This window comes from Colias croceus, chromosome 5 (assembly GCF_905220415.1).
Source record: "Colias croceus chromosome 5, ilColCroc2.1".
NCBI lineage: Eukaryota > Metazoa > Arthropoda > Insecta > Lepidoptera > Pieridae > Colias > Colias croceus.
In genome coordinates, this window is record NC_059541.1 from 45,067 (window position 1) to 69,484 (window position 24,418).

General features: G+C 36.3%; 1 protein-coding gene across 2 annotated transcripts; it reads right to left on the bottom strand.

The window, feature by feature from the left end:
* Positions 1-855: 855 nt before the first annotated feature.
* LOC123691690 (palmitoyltransferase Hip14) lies at positions 856-20,921 on the bottom strand. 2 transcript variants are annotated; one of them, XM_045636212.1, is made up of 7 exons: positions 20,499-20,921; positions 17,770-18,205; positions 17,517-17,678; positions 17,222-17,422; positions 16,983-17,144; positions 2,153-2,569; positions 856-2,067 (listed from the first exon to the last, which is right to left on the bottom strand). In XM_045636212.1, exons 1-7 carry the CDS (start codon positions 20,747-20,749, stop codon positions 1,792-1,794), a joined length of 1,905 nt encoding a protein of 634 aa, XP_045492168.1. In that variant the 5' UTR covers positions 20,750-20,921; the 3' UTR covers positions 856-1,791. The 2 variants fall into 2 exon arrangements, with proteins under 2 accessions (XP_045492168.1, XP_045492169.1); XM_045636213.1 differs by having other exon boundaries at positions 2,153-2,530; positions 20,499-20,920.
* Positions 20,922-24,418: the final 3,497 nt, after the last annotated feature.

Genomic DNA, 24,418 nt, shown 5'->3' on the forward strand with positions numbered 1-24,418 from the left:
TATACCCTATACTAGCTATTACTTATATAGGGTATACGCCTAAGATGCTGCTAGAGAGCTGCTTGAGAGCTTTTTATTTATAGTGGAAAAGCATTTAAGAATACCCAGAGCGCTCCGACTTATTTCGGACGTTATGTCGGACTCACTCCGACTGCAGTGACTCCACTGTGTTCCGTCAAGCCGCTTTATTATTACCCGCAGGCACTAGACCCGCATTTGGTGGCACCGCGTCCGCAACCCCGTCAGCGGCAGCCTATCTTTTTTAGGCCCAAAGCGATTCAGATCTGGCGAGAGTTCGCCAGTTCCTCCTTCCTGGGCGGCGTGAGCGGAACACGTCTCACGCCCTTCACCGCACCGGATGATGGATTTTGTCCCCGTTCCACCGTCCAGTAACCTTACCTAACCTAACCTGTATGTAAGGTAAGGTTAGGTTTCTGGAAAAGTTAGGTATCTGTAAGTTAGGTTTCTATAATCTATAGAAAGGTTCTATTCTGTCATAGTTACGTTTTTGAAAGGGTTATCTTTCTGCAAAAGTATGGCTGATAGTATTATGTTTCTGGTAAGGTAAAAGTTCTGATATGGTTAGATTTGTGTTAAGGTTAGGTTTCTGTCAAAGTATGGTTGGTGAAAAGTTAAGTTTCTATAATAATAAAATAAGTTTTGTTCTATTAAGGTATAAAAAAATACATGAGATATTCCTTCTTTTTATCTATTCTTTACTTAATTTTTAAAATTTCTAAAAAATAATAACTTTAATTTATTATTGTTGTTTAGAAATTTTAAAAATTGACATAGGCGACTATTATTCGGTAGATGGTTCCACTCCAATGAGAACAATAAACAAAAAACAAAATCTGAATATCGTAGATAATTTATTAATTAAAATGCATTTTGGTTTCATCTTATTTAACAATAATACTTGATTCTATACAAAAAAATTTCACATAAATAAACACTCAACATTTTCCGCAGTAGGTACGACAACTTATTTGGGCATTCCTGAGGCCGTTCTGAGGCTGATTAAATAACCAGCACATTTGTACGGCTTGTCAGTTTATATTGTAAGTGAGGCTGGCACACTGTCGTAACCCGTTAATACAATACCGTCCGTGATTATGAAGCTAAGTAGCGAGTCTCAAACGATTACATAAGGTATTTACAATTAAATTGAATATAAATATTCTACTCTGAACGATGAAAAAATGTACTCTGTCTCATTACAACTGATTAAATGTCTCGCCTCCTTGAGACTGTTTACTTTAAATTTAAAAACAGTATTCATTTTTATATAATCGACTTTCTTAGATATTAAGTCCATCATCTACGGTACGTAAGCGATAAAAAAAAGTGTATGGCACTACTAGTATTGTTGCGTTTACAAATATTATAGATCGTGGACTCAATAATTATCCTTAAAACAGTAAAGTTAACATAGATATTAGTCATCGTTTCGTCGAGTACATTCAATAGAGGAAACGACCGCTTCGGATGCGACATGCGACTCAAAAACCATCGCGGCTATGTATAATTTAATAATTTAGAAAGCGTAAATTAATATCGTGCGCTTCCGAAGCGAACGCGGTTCACGCGGAACCTGGGCTCGTTCGCGGGTCACAACTATCGTGCTAATCGATAAAATAAAATGAAATACAAACTATTTACATTTTCACTAGGAAACACACGCGACACACTCGAAGCGACACGCTTCCGGAGCGGCCGCCTCACGCCTCGCGCCATGCGGAAACGATGCGGAATGAAAAATCAGATAGCGAGGGGTCAATGCCGCAGCGCTCACACGTAGTCGTGCGGCGCGCGCGGGCGGCGCTCGGCCGGCCCGTCCAGCCCGGCCAGCCCGTCCAGCCCGTCCAGCCCGGCCAGCCCGCCCAGCCCGGCCGCGGCCCAGTCGCGCCGGCGCGGCGCCGCCAGCCCGCACAGCGGCAGCTGCAGGAAGTCGGCCAGGTTGTTGAGTGGCCCGCGCGAGAAGGGCGAGCGCCCGCCGCGCTCCTGAAAGTGCCGATAGCGCCCGCGGTTCAGCTGCTCGTTTGTCGTCATGCCGAGACACACCACCTGAGCGACATGTCGAAAAATCACGTGAGACGTTTCACAGACTATTTTAAATGACCGTTCGTCGAAACGTCCGCGCGCCACTCACCAGGTAGAGCTGGCAGCAGGAGAGTACGGAGACCCAAAAGAGGTGGAAGAGCGCGTTGAGCAGCACCCAGGCGAGCCAGGCGTTGCAGGCGGGCCAGCGCAGCGCGTCAGCGCCGCATGCCGTGCCGTAGTAGCGCACGCCGCCCCACAGCATCCAGCCGCACATGGCCATCAGGCACAGCAGGAAGCCCACGAAGTGGCGGTGGTTCTCAGCGCCGATGCAGTTGGCGACCCAGGGGCAGTGGTGGTCGAACTTGGCGACGCAGCGGTTGCACACGGAGCAGTGCTTGGAGCGCAGCGGGCGCCGCAGCAGACACGCGGAGCAGAAGCGCGCCGCCTCGAACCCGCCGCCGCCACCTTCCGACAGCTCGATGATAGTCTGCCGGCACGACACACCGCCTCTTGCTATTATCGTTCGCTTCGTTCACGATTTCCGACACATTCATTCATAAGAAAAACATGATATTATTTTCCATAATGAAATTACATACAAACTACACATAATATAGTCTTAGATCCTAATTATGATCGTCCTTCACCCATCTGATAACCATTTAAGAATGTTAGTGAACTTAGCAGATCATTTTTAGCAGATAAAAAAAAATGTGAGTTCTTATCGTACGTAGTAGATAATTTTTAGCGGATCAAAAAAAATGTGAGAACGATTTCTAAAAAGTATCAGAAACTGTAGAACTCGACTTAATATTATTAACCCAATTGACTAGTCACTTTGCTTCTAATAATTTTCTGCACACCAAACAATTTGGTTTCGCAAAGGGGCGCTCAACCACAGATGCTGGAGTTGCACTATTAACACATATACATATACAGTGGTGGTCACATAATTAAAGACACTAAGAGCATTTTATACTACCCGAGACACTTCTCTCAACATTTTTTTTACACTACCATTGGAACTTGTTAAATAATTTTAAAATATTCAGGTATGTGTTGTCTAATACCAAACTAAATTTTATCTCCAAAACTTGTCGGTTTGTTTGATTATAATCGGTTCATCCTTACTACTAGCAGTTTTAACCCAGCAAAGGTCTGGCCATATAATTAAAGACAGACATTAGACTCGCTTATAAGAAATATAAAAAAAAATATTATTTTCATTAGATTATTTTTCCAACACAAAATGCCTGACGTATTTACAAAACATTTTTACACTTTTCAATAGGTATTTGGTTGCATGTCCTTTGGCAGTAATGACGGTTTACATCTCTTGGGCATTGAAGCTGTTAATTTTGTACAAGTTGCATCACTAATTTGGTTCCATTCTTCGAAAACGCTTTGCAAAGTTAGTCGGCGTTTGATGACCGCTTTGCCGCGACTTCTTTCTTTCTTGATTCCATAAGTTTTCGATCGGATTTAAATCCGGACTGTAGGAGTGCCAATCCAAAACAGTTACTTTGGTTTTTTTTATTAGATTGGTTCCTTAACAAGCACTTTACTACTTTTACTGTGTGCTTAGGATCATTATCGAGTTGAAAAGTCCAAACAAAAGGTAAATTTTCCTCCGCATAGGGCAGCATGGATTGCTCTAAAATATACTTGTACTGAAATTTATCCATGTTGCCTCCTGTCAATTTGACAGGTCCAACACCAAGTCTTGAAAAACAGCGCCACACTTTGATATTTCCACCCCCATGTATGACTACTTATTAGTGTATCTTAGATCCATTTCCTTATTGAGATGGCGTCTTACATATTGTTTTCTGACAGAATTAATCATATTAATCTTAGTTTCATGCAAAAACAGCACATGTTTCCATTCTCGTTCAGTCCAGTGTTCGTATTTTGTAGCAAAGTCAAATCTTGCCTTCACATTTTGTTTTTTCAAAAGTGGTACTTTTTGAGATACTCTTCAGTGCAAGTTTTCTTCATACAGTCTCTGTCTAAAAGTTTTGTTACATTCCCACAGAGAGCAAGGGTCGAAACTAACAAGGAATATAACTATTTTTTGTCCCTCATTTTAAAGAACATATTGTCTTGTATGGTTTTTTGCCTATTTCGTTGTTGGTTGTTACTTGTTGTTGAATGAAAAGGCAATTAGAAGAATATATATATTTTATATAGTATAAATGATATTACATTGATTATTTGAGACGTGCGTACAGAGCTAGGTTGGATAGTGACTGGCCGTTGTATACCACACAAATATTGCTGACATAGATAAACAATATTATATTGGTAGGCACAACACTTCCCTTCTTTTTAAAAAAGAAATTATAACATACAAAAATAATAAAAGTTATATAAAAAATCAATAAGTGTACAAACAAAATTCTAACATAAAAAAAGTGTATAAAACGTATATGAAGTGTATAAGTATCTCAATGTAAAAGTATATCACAAACAAAAAATAATATAATGTATAATTTAAATTTTAAACATAAAAATTTATAAATTAAGTATAACAATAAAAAAATATAAGTTCATATTATTATGTTAAGAGGGCTTATTCAATTTAACGCAAGTCAAAATCTCCGCGATCTATTATGATAGATCGCGGCTTGCGCTATCCTTTTACTATGAACAGCATAAGTCCACAGGAGAGCGCCGAGCAACATGTCCTCTCTCTGGAAAGGCTCGCTGCCGACTGATTTTAATCGGGTCGCGCGCAGTGTTTTATAGTACTTTAAAAACAATTGTAGAAAAATAATAGAGGTACCTTAGTTGATTTTTTAAATTTTATCTTATAAGTAAGACGTTCTTTTATTGCAATATGTAAAAATTATATTTAACTAAGTCAAATATCTTGGTGAAAATAATCATTTTGTCGACTATAATTTCTAAAAAAATTCACATTGTTCGGATTTTAATTTCGTAAGTTAGGAGTCCAAAATAAAAAAATCTTTTAACTAACTATTTTAATAAGGATTTTTGCAGTTAGTTAAAAAAAATTGTGTGTTAGATCTGTCAGCGATTTCAGATATTTTTAGCTTCGAAATTGACACTAAAAGCGAAATCATGTAATCATCGGCTCAGTTATCTTGATGGTATTCACAAATACTGTATTAATTGAAAAAAACTCTTAACTAACTATATAGACAATAAAATTTCCTAAAATTATTAGTAATTCATATGTTTGTAAGATAAGTGGTTGATGGACAATCTGGTTTGAAAAATCACATATTTGAGCCAAACAGCGCACGGACCGCGTACACGGCCTTAAGTTACGGATTATAAAAATATTATTCTTCACAATTAGAGATATAATTACGAAATTAATATAAGTGCCTGATTATTACGAAATTAAAGTTAGAAATTAGATTACATATTACTCAATACAAAAATTACAAGTTAAAACATAAAAAAAAAGTTATTAGGTATTTTACAATATTCAAGTACCGCAGTTAAAGATACAATATAAATTTATCATAAGGGCCAAAACAAACTTTTACAAAATTAAAGATTATAATATAAAATACATATGTACGCACTTCACTTTAACACCACTTTTTACGCCACAGAGTATGTAGGCACTGCGTGGGGTGGATGAGCCTGATGGGGTGGATCGCGGCGGCCGTAACTCGCGCGCAAACCTTTCTCGTCTTAAGTACTTGGTGTACTTTTTTTTACAAAATCGCCAACATATGATTGTTGTAGCGATAATAATGATGGCGAAGATTAGCATAACTATGATGTTAAGCTTATCATGAGTTATCTCATGCAGTAGGTTGGAGGTGGCTTGATTGCCTTGCCCGTTTTGGGCAATGATGACTTCTTCCCTGCTCTGTGATTTGCCCATCTCAATGTTAGATGCTACTAGATTGTCGTCAGATGTACGAATGAATAATTATGCAGACATAAAACGCACTGTTGGCTTAATGACACGCCCGTATCGGGTTCGGATCTGATTGTTATTGTTGCTGTCGCTATGCACCTCGATATTTGTTGTAGAATCCATTGACTTATTTGGCGAGGCGTCTTGTATTACTGACTCATTGTTAATAAGAAATGCGGGTTTTAATCTACCTATTGAAATAGTTTTAATATTATCTCCGATCTTAATTTTGAAACATTTCTCTTGTCGTTCTATAACTTGATGAGGTCCTGTATAAGGGGTAGTCAATGGTTTTGTGACATGGTCGCAACGTACAAATACGTGTGTACATGATGATAAGGCGGGGTGTACAAATATCTTATCTTGTCTGTGCGGTCGCCTCGGAACAGCGGCAAAGTTGCGAACACGTGAACGCAGATCTTGCAGTAATATCTCGTTATCTGGAGATTTTTGCTTTGAAGGCTCGAAAAAATCTCCGGGTAATTTGAGAGTGGTACCATAAACCATTTCCGCAGCAGAAATGCCTGTATCGTCGCGTAGGCTGGCTCTGAGGCCTAATAAAACTGTAGGTAATTCGTTTACCCAATTTTCGGTATTTCCACGTGACATCAATGCTGTTTTGAGCGTTCTGTGCCACCTTTCAATCATACCGTTGGCTTGTGGGTGGTACGCGGAAGTACGAATTTTTGATATACCAAGTAATTTTGCCAAATTGCAGAAAAGATGTGATTCAAATTGACGGCCTTGATCGGTTGTTATTTTTGCTGGACATCCGAATCTTGTGATCCACTGCGTGTATAATGCGCTAGCGACACTTTCGGCGGTTATGTCCTTTAGACATTTAACTTCGGGCCATCCTGTTGTTCTATCAATCATAGTTAATATATATCTATAGCCTTGACAATACGATAAAGGACCGACTATATCAATGTGAAGATGTTCAAAACGAGTAGTCGATGGAAATGTGCTGAGTGGTGATATTGTATGACGCTGGATTTTCGCTTTTTGACAATGAATGCAGGCTCTAGTCCACTCGTTGATATCTGAGTTCATAGACTTCCAAAAATAGCGATTTGTTATCATTTTTCTAGTGGCACGTGTACCGCTGTGACTAATACCGTGAATTGCATTATAGGCTGTAACACGATAGCTCTGCGGTAGGTAGGGGCGTGCGCACTGTTTTGATATCTCACAATATATCGGTTCGCTGCAATTTGGATATATGAAGGCCTTGAAATTTAAATTTTTGGACTGTAGTAAATGTTTTAATTCTGCGTCGTTTTGTTGAGCCTTAGATAATTCGTTGTAGTCGATTGGCGAAGGCATATCTATCTGTTCGACACGTGATAAAGTATCTGCCACGATATTTTGTGAGCCTTGAATGTATTCTATGGATTTACAAAATTGGCTAATGAAATCAAGGTGTCGTAGGCGTCTAGGTGTATCGCTGGCACTCGTAGCTTTTTTATGTAGGGCGTAGACGAGCGGCTTGTGGTCAGTATATACGGTCACTTCTTGACCTTCAATTATGTGCCGAAAATGTTTTACTGATATCTAAATAGATAGAAGCTCCCGGTCGTAGGCACTGTAACGTTGCTGAGCTTCGCTGAATTTACAGGAAAAGAAAGATAGCGGTTTCCATGTATGACCGATTTTCTGTTGAAGGACAGCGCCTGCGCAAGTGTTAGAAGCATCACTCATAATGGCTAAGGGTGCTCCGGAAACAGGATGTGACAGCAAGACGGCCTTTTGTAAATTATTTTTGCATAATTGGAACGCATTCTCGGCCTCTTTGCTCCATACGATTGGAGTTTTATCGTTGCGTTTTGTGTTTTGTAGGTATTCATTCAAAATTGCGTGGTATGAATGTATAAAAAATCTAGATTAAATACATTTTTCAGATAATTTTACTTCCTAATGTAAATCTTTTATGGTCAATTAGGGGGTGTCTTTAATTATGTGACTACCACTGTATAAGGCATGGGAAAACTAAAAAAATGCTTTGGGGATATTTTGTGACCTCTCCAAGGCATTTGACTGCGTTGAACATTGTACTTTATTGCGTAAACTTAATCACTATGGGATTAAAGGACAAGCTCAGAACCTCATAGCTTCATACCTGCATGATAGGATACAAACTGTAGGTGTTAATGGAGAACGTTCTAGCGGTGCGTCAATTAACATTGGTGTTCCACAGGGATCTATTTTAGGACCCTTCTTGTTCTTGGTATATATCAATGATCTACCTTATTATTTACAGGATAAGTGTGAAATAGTTCTGTTTGCAGATGATACAGCTAGATTGGTTTATTTCAGCTACTTTCATAGTATTATGTCGTATGGAATCCTACTATGGGGCAGGGCTGCAGATATAGAAACTATATTTATCTTACAGAAAAGAGCCATTCGCTCTATATATAATTTACGTGCTCGGGACTCACTAAGAGATCTCTTTAAGAATACTGGTACCCTTACTGTACCATCACAGTATATATTTAATAATATTTTGCATGTACACAAAAACACCGACTTACACACAAGAGTAGGAGATAGACACTGTTATGGCACAAGGAACAGAAATAAAATTGAAATGCCATTTTACCGGTTAGCCAAAGTTAAAAATTCATTTATGGGTCTAGGTATACGCATTTACAACAAAATTCCACATTGTATTAAAGAGTTCGGTAGTGCTAAATTTAAAAATTATGTTAAAAATATATTAGTTCAGAGAGCCTATTAAGGAATATATGGAAGATGAAAATCCATGGAGGGTTGTCGCGTAAGAACCACAGGACAGTTCTTTGGCATATTATGATATACTAGCTGTGCCCGCGACTTCGTCCGCGTGGAATAGCGACTGCATAGTAGTTACTACTTTACATACAATTATTTAGTAAACACGTACTACAATAAACAATTCAAATTATTACTAATCTAAGCTAAAAAACTTACGTACTTTCCGGAAATCCAGGGCATTCTCCGGGGATATCCGGAAAATGCCTGTAAAATATCTGGAAAATCCCCCGGAAAATGTGTGAAAATGTCCGGGAAATACCCGGAAAATGTCCGGAAAATATCCGGAAAATGCGTGAAAATTTTCGGGAAAAGCGTGGAAAATGCCTGAAAAATCTCCGGAAAATGTATGAAAATGTCCGGAAAATATCCGGAAAATGCGTAAAAATGTCCGGGAAAAGCCTGGAAAATCTCCAAAATGCTAGGAAAATGACTGGGAAATGTCTGGAAAATATCCGGAAAAAGCGTGGAAAATGCCTGGAAAATCCCCGGAAAATGCCTGGGAGATGCCTGGAATATACCTGGAAAATCCCCGGAAAATGCGTGAACATGTCCGGAAAAAAGCGTGGAAAATGCCTGGATAATCCCCGGAAAATGTCAGGGAAATGTCCGGAAAATGCCGGGGAAATGCCTGGAAAATATCTGGAAAATATCCGGAAAATGCGTGGAAAATGCCTGGAAAATCCCCGGAAAATTTCTGGGAAATACCCAGAAAATTCCCGGAAAATAACCGGAAAATGCGTGAAAATGTCCGGAAAAAAGCGTGGAAAATGCCTGGAAAATGTCAAGGAAGTGTCCGGAAAATGCCTAGGAAATGCCTGGAAAATATCTAGAAAATGCGTGAATATGTCCGGAAAAAAGCGTAGAAAATGCCTGGATAATCCCCGGAAATGTCCGGAAAATGCCGGGGAAATGCCTGGAAAATATCTGGAAAACATCCGGAAAAAGCGTGAAAATGTCCGGGAAAAGCGTGGAAAATGCCTGGAAAATCCCCGGAAAATGCCTGGGAAAATCCCGGAAAATGTGTGATAATGTCCGGGAAATACCCGGAAAATGTCCGGAAAATATCCGGAAAATGCGTGAAAATTTTCGGGAAAAGCGTGGAAAATGCCTGGAAAATCCCCGGAAAATGCCTGGGAGATGCCTGGAAAATCCCCGAAAATGCGTGAACATGTCCGGAAAAAAGCGTGGAAAATGCCTGGATAATCCCCGGAAAATGTCAGGGAAATGTCCGCAAAATGCCGGGGAAATGCCTGGAAAATATCTGGAAAATATCCGGCATATGCGTGGAAAATGCCTGGAAAATCCCCGGAAAATTTCTGGGAAATACCCAGAAAATTCCCGGAAAATATCCGGAAAATGCGTGAAAATGTCCGGAAAAAGCGTGGAAAATGCCTGGAAAATCCCCGGAAAATGCGTGGACATGTCCGGAAAAAAGCATAGAAAATGCCTGGATAATCCCCGGGAAATGTCCGGAAAATGCCGGGGAAATGCCTGGGAAATGCCTGGAAAATATCCGGGAAATGCGTGAAAATGTCCGGAAAATGCCTGGAAAATGTCCGGAAAATGCCTGGGAAATGTCCGGAAAATGCGAAAAATGTCCGGAAAAAGCGTGGAAAATGCCACTTCAAATTTGCGAAGTAATTAAAGCAGAAAACCAAAAAAAGAAAAAGAAAGCTAAAATCTTTCATATTAAATGTATAGGGGATATTCATATTTCAATTTTCATATGTAGATACTTAATGTATGGGAGGGTTTAAAGATAATTTTTTTGATATTTCTCGATTTATTTTAAAAAATCGAGAAATATCAAAAAGCACAAAAGCACACTTATGCTGAGCTGTCTCCTTTTTGTCAGGGTCGTATAATGACACACCTTAATAAAAAAATACTGATTATCAATTTTATTTTCTCTACGTGCTTTTTTATGTTATTAATTTAAGTGTTATTGTTGCTATTTTCTTGTCGTGGTGCTTTCTTATTTATCTTTTACGGTTCTTTATGTTTTTATGTGTGTGTGTTGTGCTGTCCTTGATAAATAAATGTTTCTTTTCTTTTCTTTTTTTTCTTTACTTAACGATTAACGATTACACCCTGTATATGAATGCCTTAGCAAATGTTCGCCGTGATTATTTAAATGATCATAATTTTTTTTATTAATGAACCAATTGACATGAAATTATAAACACTAAATGACAAAAAAATATTAACTGCAGTTTTGGGTTCGGGATCAATTTAATAATAACACCTGCTAATTATTTTTTACCTATTTTCATTGTATAAAATCGTAACATACTTAATTTCCTATTGTTCTATTAACACATAGATAATAATATCTTCCCAAGGTACTAAATTTTAATAAAAAAGTTGTTTTTGTTATTTATATCTAAAAAGGAGCTTTTTTAATAGACAGAAATAAACATTAAATTTTTATAAGTTTTATGGACGCTGAATGTAATGCAAATGGGCAAATATTAAAAGTAAAATTAGGTATTTAAAATAAATAAATGAAACAACTACCTATGTACCAATTACAGAAAAACTTCTTTTTCGGTTGAAAATTGCTGGATCATGAGTATAATTCTTTATCTCTTACCTTGGGCAGTCTGGAAGAGATCGCTAGTAAGCGATAAGACCGCCTTATGTACATACCGCGTTAATCCATTTGGTATGATTGTAAATATTTTACTTGGTGTGGTACGTATATTAAATTGATAAATAATATGTACTATCCTACGATCTGTACCGCGATAGCCATAACGATAATAAGTTGTGAGTGCAATATTTACGTTTCAAAATTACATTTTTTTATGGTACTAAAACGTAGGTAGATTCTCACGCACGCACGCTGATACGTGGTTGGCTGCCCCGTCTCTCATTCCTGAAAAATATATTCTCAAACTACCCAAGATTCTTCCAATGATTGTACCATACGTTGGACATTAACTTTAGTCAACAATTGACCACGCGCAAGGATACTAATTTCTACTACATCCTCACGCAAATCATCAATTTTTATGAATCTGTAAATAAAAAAATCAAAAGATATCTTTACCTAATTTTATTAAAAAGCTACTAACAAATAAAATTTTATCAAGAAGTAAAGTGACCTTCTTTGGGCGTGTTATACATAAAAATAGAATTTCATCATTTTCTTATTTTGTCTTAACTTCAATTCTAATTAAAAACATGAGTCTAACTATATAATTATTATAAAGAATAAATATAAAAGCTACAACTTACCTTTTGTGGGAACGCAAGAAGGATTTTTTAAAATGTCAACAATGAACACAATCTCATATTACCAATATTAACTGTTAAATGGTGTCTTGTTTGACATCAAATAATAAACATCTACCCTCACTTCACATAAAATACAAGCACCTGAAGTGGACTCTGGGAAGACATGGGTTAAAAAGATAAATAAATAAGTACAATTAAAAACCCCACCAACATCATATTATTTAAATTATAAATTTGCAAGAAGCGTTAATATTATGTAAATTGATTTGATTTTAATGAAATCTCAATAGATGGCGCTGTTTCAAATTTGTCTTTATACTATTTAATTCATTAAACTGTTTCTCTGCCCAAATTACGTAAATGACATAGTTTTTATTTTGTAAAGCTAGATAATTGCATGGCTTACTCGAAACCAACATTTAAACATGAGTCTTTAGATTGTACGCTGTCGTAGTACACGGAATATGTAAGAAAAATAAAGGTCCACAGCTCCTCCCCCGAACGTGATATCATGATAATGTTTAAACTATCCTCACCCGACCTCTCAGGAACATTAATGCAAAATTTGAAGTTAATCTATGCAGTACTTTCTGAGATTAGCTCGGAAATACATACAGACAAACAGACAAACCGACAAACAGACAAACAGACAAAAATTCTAAAAACTATATTTTTGGCTTCTATATCGATTATAGATCATGGATTATGTATTCTTTTAAAAAATATTTAATGTACAGTTTTGACTTTCCTACGATTTTATTATATGTATAGATTATGTAGTTAGATATAAGTTACAGATTATGTAATATTGACATGATTTTAAAAGAGCAACTATGGAGTTTCTTGCCGGTTCTTCTCCATAGATACTGCTTTCCGAATCGGTGGTAAATGTTAAAAATATTTATGTAATGGCGATTCGAAAGTGCTACTAAAAGTAGTCTAATTGAATAAATAAATGTTTGAGTTTGAGTTTGAGTTTGACTGCATGCGATAAGAACTCACCTTTTTTTTTTGATCCGCCAAAAATTATCTACTACGGGAAGGTGGCAGATTATTTTTCAAATGTCGTTTTTTAAGGTAAAACCGCCAGAACTATTTCTAAAAAGTATCAGGAACTGTAGAACTCATCTGCATGCGATAAGAACTCTTATTTTTTTTTTTTGATCTACTAAAAATGATCTGCTACGGGAAGTTGGCAGATCATTTTTTCAAATGTCGTTTTTTAAGGGTGCTAATTACGTATTTTTACAAAAACACGCTGTTTTCCGGTACCATTTTAACTTAAAGCAATTACACGTGAGAACATAGTAATATCTTAATTTAAAGATAATATATTCAGCTCTACGTTCATCTTATAAAAATTGTACGACGTCATACAAAATTGTCGCTGAAATACGCGTAAATAATTGTCGCGGATATATTATAGTCCTTTATAGATTATGATAATTTTTTTGTATCTAAATCAAAATTTTATTTCAATTATTAGCTAAATTAAAAATACTTGTCGATTTCTTCATACATTTTGCTCTCGCGGGTCGTCAGACCGCGCTCAGAAGCGCTCTTGGAAGGACAGGTGTATCGCTCCTCGTCCCAAAAATAAAAACGAATAAGAAAAAGATTATTGTGCGTGCACTGTCGTTTTCGTGATTTGAAATATTTGATATCTACTTTATAAGAGTAAACTGTATAAGTTTCATATTCCAATTATTTGTAATTTAAAATTATGTTTTAAAAATTACGTTGACTGAGATCCCCTTTTTTATGGGTTGTTGAACGGATTGGTGGGGTAAAGCAATTTGACAAAACTTAAATCCAAAATGGCGCCGACGAAAATTTTACATCTTTTCGTCATGGGTGTCATTTTCATGGTTTTTGGTGTAGCTATTAACCAATATGAGGTCACGCAAGGCGGCGATTTCGGTATCTATGAATCTCGCCAAAGAAGTTTCACTCCTGACACGTTATCTCGGCACACACGCTCTTTTTTATTTTATTCTCTTCGTTTTAATGTTTAAGATAAACTTTATTTTAAATAAAGTTTAGTGAATATTATATTTAAAGTTAATAATATCTGTCAGAATATTAACATGATTGCCACAGAGTTGCGTTTTATATTACATTTCTATAATCTTGGCAGATTATTTTTTCAAATGTCGTTTTTTAAGGTAAAAACGCCAGAACTATTTCTAAAAAGTATCAGGAACTGTAGAACTCGACTGCATGCGATAAGAACTCACCTTTTTTTTTGATCCGCGAAAAATTATCTACTACGGGAAGTTGGCAGATCATTTTTTCAAATGTCATTTTTTAAGGTAAAAACGCCAGAACTATTTCTAAAAAGTATCAGGAACTGTAGAACTCAACTGCATGCGATAAGAACTCACATGTTTTTTTTTTTTGATCTGCTAAAAATGATCTGCTACGGGAAGTTGGCAGATCATTTTTTCAAATGTCATTTTTTAAGGTAAAAACGCCAGAACTATTTCTATAGGTAAACCAGAATCTGATGGCAATTATGGAAATCAAAATTTTGAGTGTGCAACCCTGGGGAAAATGGACTGAACGATCTTGATACTGCTTATTTTTTATTTTGTCCTCAATATCATTAGTCACATTACATAAGTGGACAATTATACTGTACTTAATAATGAGATATCCACTTAATATTATATAGGTACATACTTACATGTATAATATACAATTATACATATTACTTTTATACAGGTAATACATATTATTATTTACACATACCTATATTTGTATATTCATTACCAGTATGCCATGTGAAAATATCGATATAATGTTAATGTAGATCAAAACTGCTTATAATTTTTTATAAAATAAAATAAAACTATGTTTATTTTCGTAAGTATTAACTTATACACACATTATAAAATTGACTTGGACACACTTGGACAGCTTGGACTTGACGAATAGCCGTATTGGAAACTCCTTTAATAAGTTTTCATAAAATTATTTTCTAATCAACAAACAATATTATACCTAGTTACCTAAATATTATAATCTTTTTTAATTTAAAGTATCAAAACGGGTAAGTCCAATTTACCAATAAAATCTTCAAAATTGAAAATTGTGATGTGTTTGACTTCTTCATCGAATGTTTTTCTATACACATTATAAACAACACCTCTTGCTTGTGATCGCAGCGGCTTTTTCGACATTTTCGAAGAATTCGGCAAAATCCTAAAAATTATTCATCAACTGCAAAAAAGACAAATAATTTGACAACCAATTTGATAGTTGTCCAATAAGTTGCCACATGAAAATCTTTTATTTCTTAAATATAAATATGCCATCAGATTCTGGTAGACCTATAAAAAGTATCAGGAACTATAGAACTCAACTGCACGCGATAAGAACTCACATTATTCTTTTGATCTGCTAAAAATGATCTGCTAAGTTCACTAACGTCATGTAAGACATATTTTTTCCCCAATATAACTTAAGAACAAATATGCCTATGATTTGAACTTAACTTTAAAAAAATGCTCATGGCATTTTTTTAACCGACTTCAAAAAAAGGAGGAGATTATCAATTCGGCCGGTATGTTTTTTTTTTTATGTATGTACACCGATTACTCCGAGGTTTCTGAACCGATTTACGTGATTCTTTTTTTGTTCGATGCGGGATGGTGTCGAATTGGTCCCATAAAAATTTTATTCGGATAGGCCCAGTAGTTTTTTTTTAATGAGCATTTTTGTCTGTATTTATTTGTTAATATTCCCTATCGTGATCATGTTACACCGTACTTGATCAAACACAACTCACTTAAAATGGAATATCGTACCCACTTACACCTGGCTACGCTTCTCTTTAATTTATTAAAATATAGAGTACCTGTATATTTGTACAATAAATTGAAATGGTTGGCGGATAATAATACAACCTACGAGACTAGACACGCAAATTCTTTGTTGGAAATTCCCCTGCATAGAACATCTACATTTAGGGGGTGTTTTAGGTATCGAGCATCAAAATGTTGGAACGACCTACCGCCGCCTATTCGTTCACAACAAAGCTTATCGTCTTTCAAAAAAAAGTTAAAGTCATATCTTCTCGATTTACAAAAACGTTAACAAGAAAAAATTAGCATCCCCAATATTTATATAAATATTTAATTGTTTGTTTATTTATATATATTTTTTTTATTTTATTTTTATTTATTTTTTTATAAAATATTGCATCCCCAATATTGTTCTTATTTGTTTATAGATTATTTAAGTATTTATCCAATAACCTCTCTGCTACTTTAAGTCAATGTGTAATATTATCTATTCACTAAGTAAGTATAATTATTTAATAACTTTTCACTGCAGTTTGAGCAATAATACATCCACTGTCAGCAAGGCATCCTAAGGCAACCACTGAAAATCAGTGTATTGCACTGAGTGGCAGGCCTATTGTGGAATACATTATATTTAAGTTAGATTTAAGTTTCTTGTTTCTTTTTTTGTATTTTTGGTATGTATCCATAATAAACGTATTTTCATTTCATTTCATTTCATTTCATATTTGTAAATGTTGCAAGTGCAAGTTTGAAGTCGGTTGTTTTTAACGCAGTTATATAGACTTGTTTTAAATTTAATACGTACGTAATAGATACTTTAAGTGAGATTCATTGTAGAATAGGACAAACATAGATTTAATTTTATTAAAGCTTGTTAAATTCAACTAAAATTATAAATGCGAAAGTTTGTATATTTGTTGTTTTCTATTTTACTCTTTCAATCAAAAACTGCTGAACCGATTTTCTTGAATTTTTGCACACACATAGAGGGTAACTTGGATAGGAGGGGAACACATAGGATAGTTTTTATCCTGAAAATCCCATATGCGGGTTTTCTATCGAATACGAGGACAAAGCTGCGGGCGAAAAGCTAGTTGCAAAATTAAAACTTTAAACCGCAGGCGAAAAGCGAAAAGCATTTAAAGCGAAAAATAAATCGATATCCGGTACGTAAATCGATAATTCAGACTGACCTGCATCTTCTCCTGGCGCGTGGCGGAGATGACGCCGGGGTCGGCGCGCCACGAGCGCAGGAACGTGTGCCACAGCAGCAGCGAGCTCAGCAGGAAGGCCAGCGTGGCGCCCGCGCTCACGGCCGGCGCGATCACCACCAGCCACGTGATGTAGAACCACGCCTGCACACACGGCCCGTCAGCGCGCCGCCCGAGCGGGCCGCCCCCGCCCCCCGCTCGGCCCGGCGCGCGCTACCTACCTTTGTCGCCAAATAGATACTGAGGGGAAATATGTTCTTCAGCTCGTCGTCGAACAAGAAATTCGACACGAAGTGTAACAGGGCGTAGAAACAGATCAATATCAGGAGTTTCAGGAGCTGCGGCGCGTCCAGTTCGACCACCATTCCGGTTATATAAAATGCGAGGAAAGGTATGATGACTACGCACCACCACCTAAATTTCTGTAAGAAAAATTTGATATCGATGAAAAATTTTAATAATTCCTTCTGATCACGTTTAGATACGATGAGTCGCCGTTCCGATCGAAATACTCACTCTATCATATGTTATTCTACGAAAGCAGTTACTTCTCGAGGTAGATAACTCTTTAACTTTCTCGGCGACTTTGCTACCGATCCACACCGCGTTAGGATTGTTCTGCAACATTGTCAAAGGAGTGACACCACGATGATTCGGGACATCTAAGCTCGCATTACCCTGTAATTAGAAAAAGAAAATCACCGGTAAAGCCACAGACGAACACTACTAATTAGAATATTCGTGTCAATTCATAGGAAGAGGCTCTCACGTAAAGAATCAGAGTACAGATAGCGGTAGAGTTCCGGGCGAGGATCGCCCAGTGCAGCGCCGTGTTGCCGTGCGAGCGGTCCTGCGGGCTCGTGGAGGCGCCCAGCGACAGCAGAAGGCGCGTGGGGTCCACGGCCGTGACCTTCCACGCGGCCCACATGAGCGGCGTCATGCCGCCCGCGTCGGGCGCGTCGGGCGGCACGCCGCGCGCCACGAGGTACGCCACCACAGCCGTGTGCCCGAACTGCGCCGCCAGGTGCAGGCACGCGCAGCCCTCGGCGTCGCGCAGCGCCGGGTCGGCGCCGGCGCGCACGAGCAGCACCGTGGCCTCCAGGTGTCCCTGCCGCGTGGCCCAGTGCAGCGGCGTCGACTGCAGCTCGCCCCCGATAGCGTCCACCTTTGCGTTCTTCGACAGCAGATACTCGATGATTTCACGCCTAAAATTTTTTCGAAATAAACATCGATTATTCATATTAGATTTGTGATAAAATAAAGTTTAAAAAATTACAAAACTTAGTTGTTGCATAAGTGACTAGCATACAACAAATATAACAAATCATGATGGGGTCTGTCATAAATAAAAGACCTGTTCATTAGCATTCCCAAATACATACTTTAATCAGGAGGAGCAAAGTAATGTACACCACAAACTACTATAGATTTTAGTGGAAAACTTTACATAGAATTTATCTTTATATATATACTTTCCAACCGCGGCTTCCCCCGCGTTTTCAAAGAAAAACCCGCTCCCATTCCTAACTATATTCCTAGGGAAAAAACCTATCCTATGTGTTAATCTAAGTTACCATCTATATGTGTGCTAAATTTCATTGTAATCGGTTCAGTAGTTTTTCGAGAAAGAGTAACAATCACACACACATCCTCACAAACTTTCAAATTTATAATAGTAGGAAGTAGGATATATATATGTATATGTTACCGGAAATGTATGAAATCAAGGAATTGTATACAAATCCTAGGAAATGTGTACAATTCCGATACCATTTAGGAAATGTATAAAATATTGTATAATAAACTATTTAATGCATAGATATCCTAGGAAATGTATAATCTTCGTAGGAATTGTATACAATTCAAATATCGTATTAGGAAATGTATAAAATAAATTATTTCTGTAATAAAACACTGTATCGGGTAACAGTCTTACCGTAAAATAATAATAATATGTTTATATTATCTTACTAATTAACATTTCTTAAATCAACTTATATTCAATCAAATCAAATTTTCATTTGGTTAGTAATCAGTCCCCTCGTCCCGCTGTCCCCTTGTACACGTCCCAGACGGATTGTATAATCTGCCGTATTACAAACGGCCGGCATTTTGTAATAATATGCCGAAATTCGTCTTTTTCCAAAATTCTACAAAAAGGGGTCGTGAGCCGACGGAGCCCCACTTCGTGGAAGCCCCACTTCGTGGGTCTCCTATATCTACGTAGTTTTAAAAAACACGAACCTAACCTAACCCACCCCCTTATCCAAACCAAAAATTCTGATGAGATTCTCCCCCCATCGACCCGCGTACCTTCCAATATTATTTCATTATACATTTCCGATTGCTATTTAGGAAATGTATAGATTTCCTAGGCAATGTGTAAAGAATAATTTATTTCACACATTTCCGTGCGATTTTAGGAATTACATACATTTCCTAGGAATTGTATACAATGACGGATTACATACATTTCCGGTAACATATATATATACATATATATTATTTCAGGTTTAGCTCTTACAATGAACTAGCTTTCCAAAAGTGGCTTCACCCACATTGTCTAAAATCTAATATATTATGCTTATACTTAAACCTTCTTCCTGGTCACTCTATAATGCATAACTTTGTTTTTTATTTTTAAAGATCTAATCATATATACATACAGACATTAGGACAACAACAATTTTGCTTTATATTAACTATGTAATGATTACTTACAGAAGTCTTAGTTATCCACATTTTAAAAGTAAAATATATTTTAATGTTAAAAAAATGCCTTTAAAATTAAAAGGTAGAAAATCTTGTGATCCTTCTTCAAGTACTGGGCGCAAATCATTTTAAAATTAGACTAGTAAATCTTACCTATCTAGACTGTAATGTTTGGATTAGAAATAAAATGGATTTGATAAGTTATTTTAGTCTATTCTTTCTGTTTTATGTGACTAAGGGATACACAAAACTGAAACTAACACAAGTTTTTTTATTACTTGCTTAATAAGCATAATGAAATTTGATTAATTTAATATATTTAAATTTTAATCTAACTAGCTTTTAGCCCGCAGCTTGACCCGCATAGTTAAAGGAAAACGCACACAGTTCTCATGGGATTTTCAGGATAAAATGTCTCCTATGTGTAATTTAAGTCACTCTCTATGTGTTTGCCAAATTTTATGAAAATCAGTTGAGAGGTCTTTACGTGAAGGAGTAACAAATTTTCAGATTTTTAATATTAGTAGGATATGTATAATATAATTATGATGTTACATATTATATGTATTTTGTAAAATTAAATTGTAAAACTGACATGATTTAAAAGAGCAACTATGGAGTTTCTTGTCGGTTCTTCTCCATAGATACTGCTTTCTGAATCGGTGGTAAATGTTAAAATATGTAATGACGTTTCAAAAGTGCTTCTAGAAGAAGTTCTAATTGAATAAATAAATGTTTGAGTTTGAGTTTGTAATATTGTGGATATTACTATTCTATATTGTGCACCTGTTGTTGATAGCTGCCCAGTGCAGTAGAGTGACTGTTTCATGGTCAGGCTGATTAACATCCCAGCCAGCCTCCACCAGCTCCTTGACCCTATTGTAAGCTCCATACTGAGTTGCCTTAACAATATCAAAACCGCTGTAATCTCGCTCCAGAGGTGCCGGTGGAGGCTCGCGTGACAAGGGTCCATCGCATTCGTGCTGTGCCGTCCCACATTGTACGGTCGTACCCGCACCACAAGTACCGTCATACATTTCCTCACGATTACTTATAACTTTGTCTACTCATTATCACAACTCATAGTGATTAAAAATACTTTTATGTACTTAAACTGGGTACGCAAATTAATAAGTTATTGATATTTGATAATTTATTTTTTTTCCAATGGCAATAAAACCTAAATGTCAAATAAATTCTGACAATCTGACATTGACCGTTTCAAACTGTGGTTTCAAAGAATTCAAACATTACATTTCCAAAAAATGAGTGTCTATTGCATTGAGATATACATATGGAGATTACACCGCCTACATCACTTATTTTCCGCTCAACATACGCCATATGGCGTAACTGCACGCTCATTTTTTATTTGTTTTAAAGTGAAACGCATCAAATATGCCTTCGTGTGTGTTACGATATTGCACAAATAATACTAATAATACGGAATAGTGCAAAGGCATAACTTTCATCGGTAAGTACCTAACTAGATAATAATTTTTTTAAAACTTAGAGCAAAAAAATGGCACACAGATTTTGTTCGTGGTGTCTCCTCCATTCGTAGTAATATTATCTCAATGGTCTATTGCCGAAACTTTTTGACTTACGTTTTGGTGTGCTTTTTGACTTTTTGCTTCTAAGGCTTTTTTAACAACGAATAATAATTAATCCTTTTAACATTTTTATTTCATTAAATATTGTATTGCTTTCCGTCCGCGGCTTCGCCCGCTGTGTCTAAAACCTAATAAATTATATTATATACTAAAACCTTCCTCTTGAATCACTTTAGCTATGTAGGTATTATAAAAAAACTGCATTTAAATCCGTTGCGTAGTTTTAAAGATTTAAGCATACATACGGACATGATAGGGACAGAGAAAGCGAATTTGTTTTATACTAATTAGTGATGTAGTGAAGTGACATGATATCCAACAAGTTTGTGACCCGAATTATGCCCGAATATCAGTTCTTTTTTCTGTACAGATGTAACTCCAAATTTTTATAGTGGATATTATGTCTTTAATATTATAGTGGTGACTCTGTGTGGGATTCATTTGTGTAGAAGCTGTGTAAAACTTAGATCATTATGTAATGGATGGAGTACGCTGGCAAATGTTCTAACTAAACTTTCTGCTGATTTTGGTGCGGGGAGGGTAACTCACACTATTGAAACACAATCACACATTCACAAAAATAATTTGTGTCACGAAAGTCGTAAAAATTTAAAACCTTTTAAGCGACGAGTTTTTAAATTCAACTCTATCCCTAAGTTTATAAAGATTAAATTTGTATTTCACTCCAAGTTGTCTCGTGGGGAGTGCGGTTCAATATCGCGTTCTAAATTCAACTTTATCTCTTTGAGCATAAAGATTAAATTTGTATATTTTATTTCCATGATAGTCTCGTGGGGCCGCATTAATGATCGAGTAAACATGAATCGATTATTTGTCTTGATCTTATGAAGATCATAAGAACTTCGGCAGAAGTGAAAACTTGATTATTAACGTTCAGCATGTGGTTCAGCATGTTTGATATTTTGGAACTTTTTGGAATGGTATCCGTCTTGGTCTTACGCATGATATATAAGGGCTAAAAAAAGTTTAAGATTTTATACCCAACGCCGCTAAAGAAGTTTTCACTTCAAAAATAAAAAAATATACACAAATGAAAGGTTATTCAGGGTTATTCCATCTTTTTTAATATTCGACATGTTTGAATTGCTTCTGCAGTGCAAAACGGCATTTTTAGCGGAGCACTCGCAGACGTCCTTTCGATGTTTTACGAATACGCAGAGTGTTTGTAATCGATTACGCAAGTAGTTTTTATGAAAGCTTAAGATTTTTCGACTCGAATAATCTTATACCTCGGCAAAAAGGGAAACGCCTGCGAGTGTTATCCATTACTTAATGATCTAAGGTGTAAAAGGGTGGAAAGGCCATAACTTCATTTTCATAATATTATTACAACGACTAGGACTCTCTGTTGTCCTAAATATTTAACCTGAATTTAACGAAGCTGTCTGTGGATGATCTATGGCACAGAGCAAATAATATGGTTGGTCTGTGGTTAAATTGTCATCTTTTGAGTGTATCATCTATGAATGTGTGCATACAGACAATTCGTCCAATTACATTTTTTAGTAGTTGTGTGCGTTCCTAAGTGTTCGCTTGTCGCGTTGCGGTGCGTGTGCTTTCCACAATTGACTTTCTTTGCCTCGTAAGTTTGTGATTTTACCATATTATTGTGTAATTCATACAACCAATGCCACATAATGGATGTGTACCAAAAATGTAGCTATTACTTTTTTACATTACGTTGAGTATCACTCAAGATCATTCGATCGGATCGTGTCGATGCGTCACCTTTGTGAGCCATTTTACAAGTTCCTATTATTCTAGAATTATAAGATGCATTTCGTATGTTATTGAACCTCAAAATCGATATTTGAATGCCGTGCTAAGATTATGTGAATAAAATTGTATCCCCAGACAAAAGCGTACCATTCTAACCTTAAGAAACAGGTACCTAGGTTTGAAATATTTTCTTTAGTGACGCTACCTGGTGAACCTGTCAAATTTATTTCTGTGAATTTTTATTAAATGTATGCAGAGCCTCATAGCGTTAGGTGTCTAATATTAGATGATTTATTTTCAAATCATTATAACCACTTAAAATATTGCTTTGTTCACCTGTTTAAGCAACATGTAGCTAAGATATAACCCAAAAAACTTGAGAGATATAAGTTATTTATGACAAATGTATGCTATTTTTCTTATGCTCAATAATGTTAGTAAAACTTTCTATGTAAATATTTTGTAGTTGGTCGGTTGGTTGGTTCACACACAACAATTTTGTTAATAAATGAAGTTAAATACTTATTTAATGTCACACATACTAACAACTATTTGTTTGCAATATCTTGTAGTGTAACTTTCGCCCACCTAAGACCAAGCAGGTTCCGTCTAAAAAAAATTAAACATTTGCTTCAAAGTATTACAAAAAAATTATGTATATGTTTCCATTATCAGTATTTATTTAAAAGTAAATCAAAGCATTCATATGAACTGTTGTGTTTAACTTTTTCTTTATACCTAGATATTACAATATTTTACCATTTTCCAATTTCTAATAATTATTCACATGACTTACTAATATTTGTGTGTGTGGATTAGATACTGCAATGATTATTGGATATAAATAACAGTTATTTAACATATTAAAAAACTTGCTTTTTAATTGTTGTAGACAGATTGATTATAATATAACCTATGTTTTTTTTTATAAATTGTTGTCATTGTTAAAAAGTAGGAAATATAAATGTTAACAAAATTTATAGGTCATTAATATTTGCAAACTGTTGTTTATAAAAATAGATTGTACAGTATTTCCATTTTACTCTCTTCAGCCCTAAAGAGATTAAAATGGAAGCATAGCATTGGGAATATGATATTTTATAATATATCTATGGAATACAACAGTCTTAAAGAAGATTATCGAGTATCCTGAAATAGGATTAAAACAAATCAACAGCAAAGTAGGGAAGACGCGTGTGAGCGGCAGCGGAGCCGCGGTGCAGTGGAAGTGCGCCGTGGGACAAATCTGGGTCAATGGTAGCGGAGCGGGTCTCGCATCTGGGTCGCCCCGCGCCGCGCCCTCGCCGCCGCTGCGCGCCCTCGCTCCCGTGCGACCGACCCTTCGCTATTTGT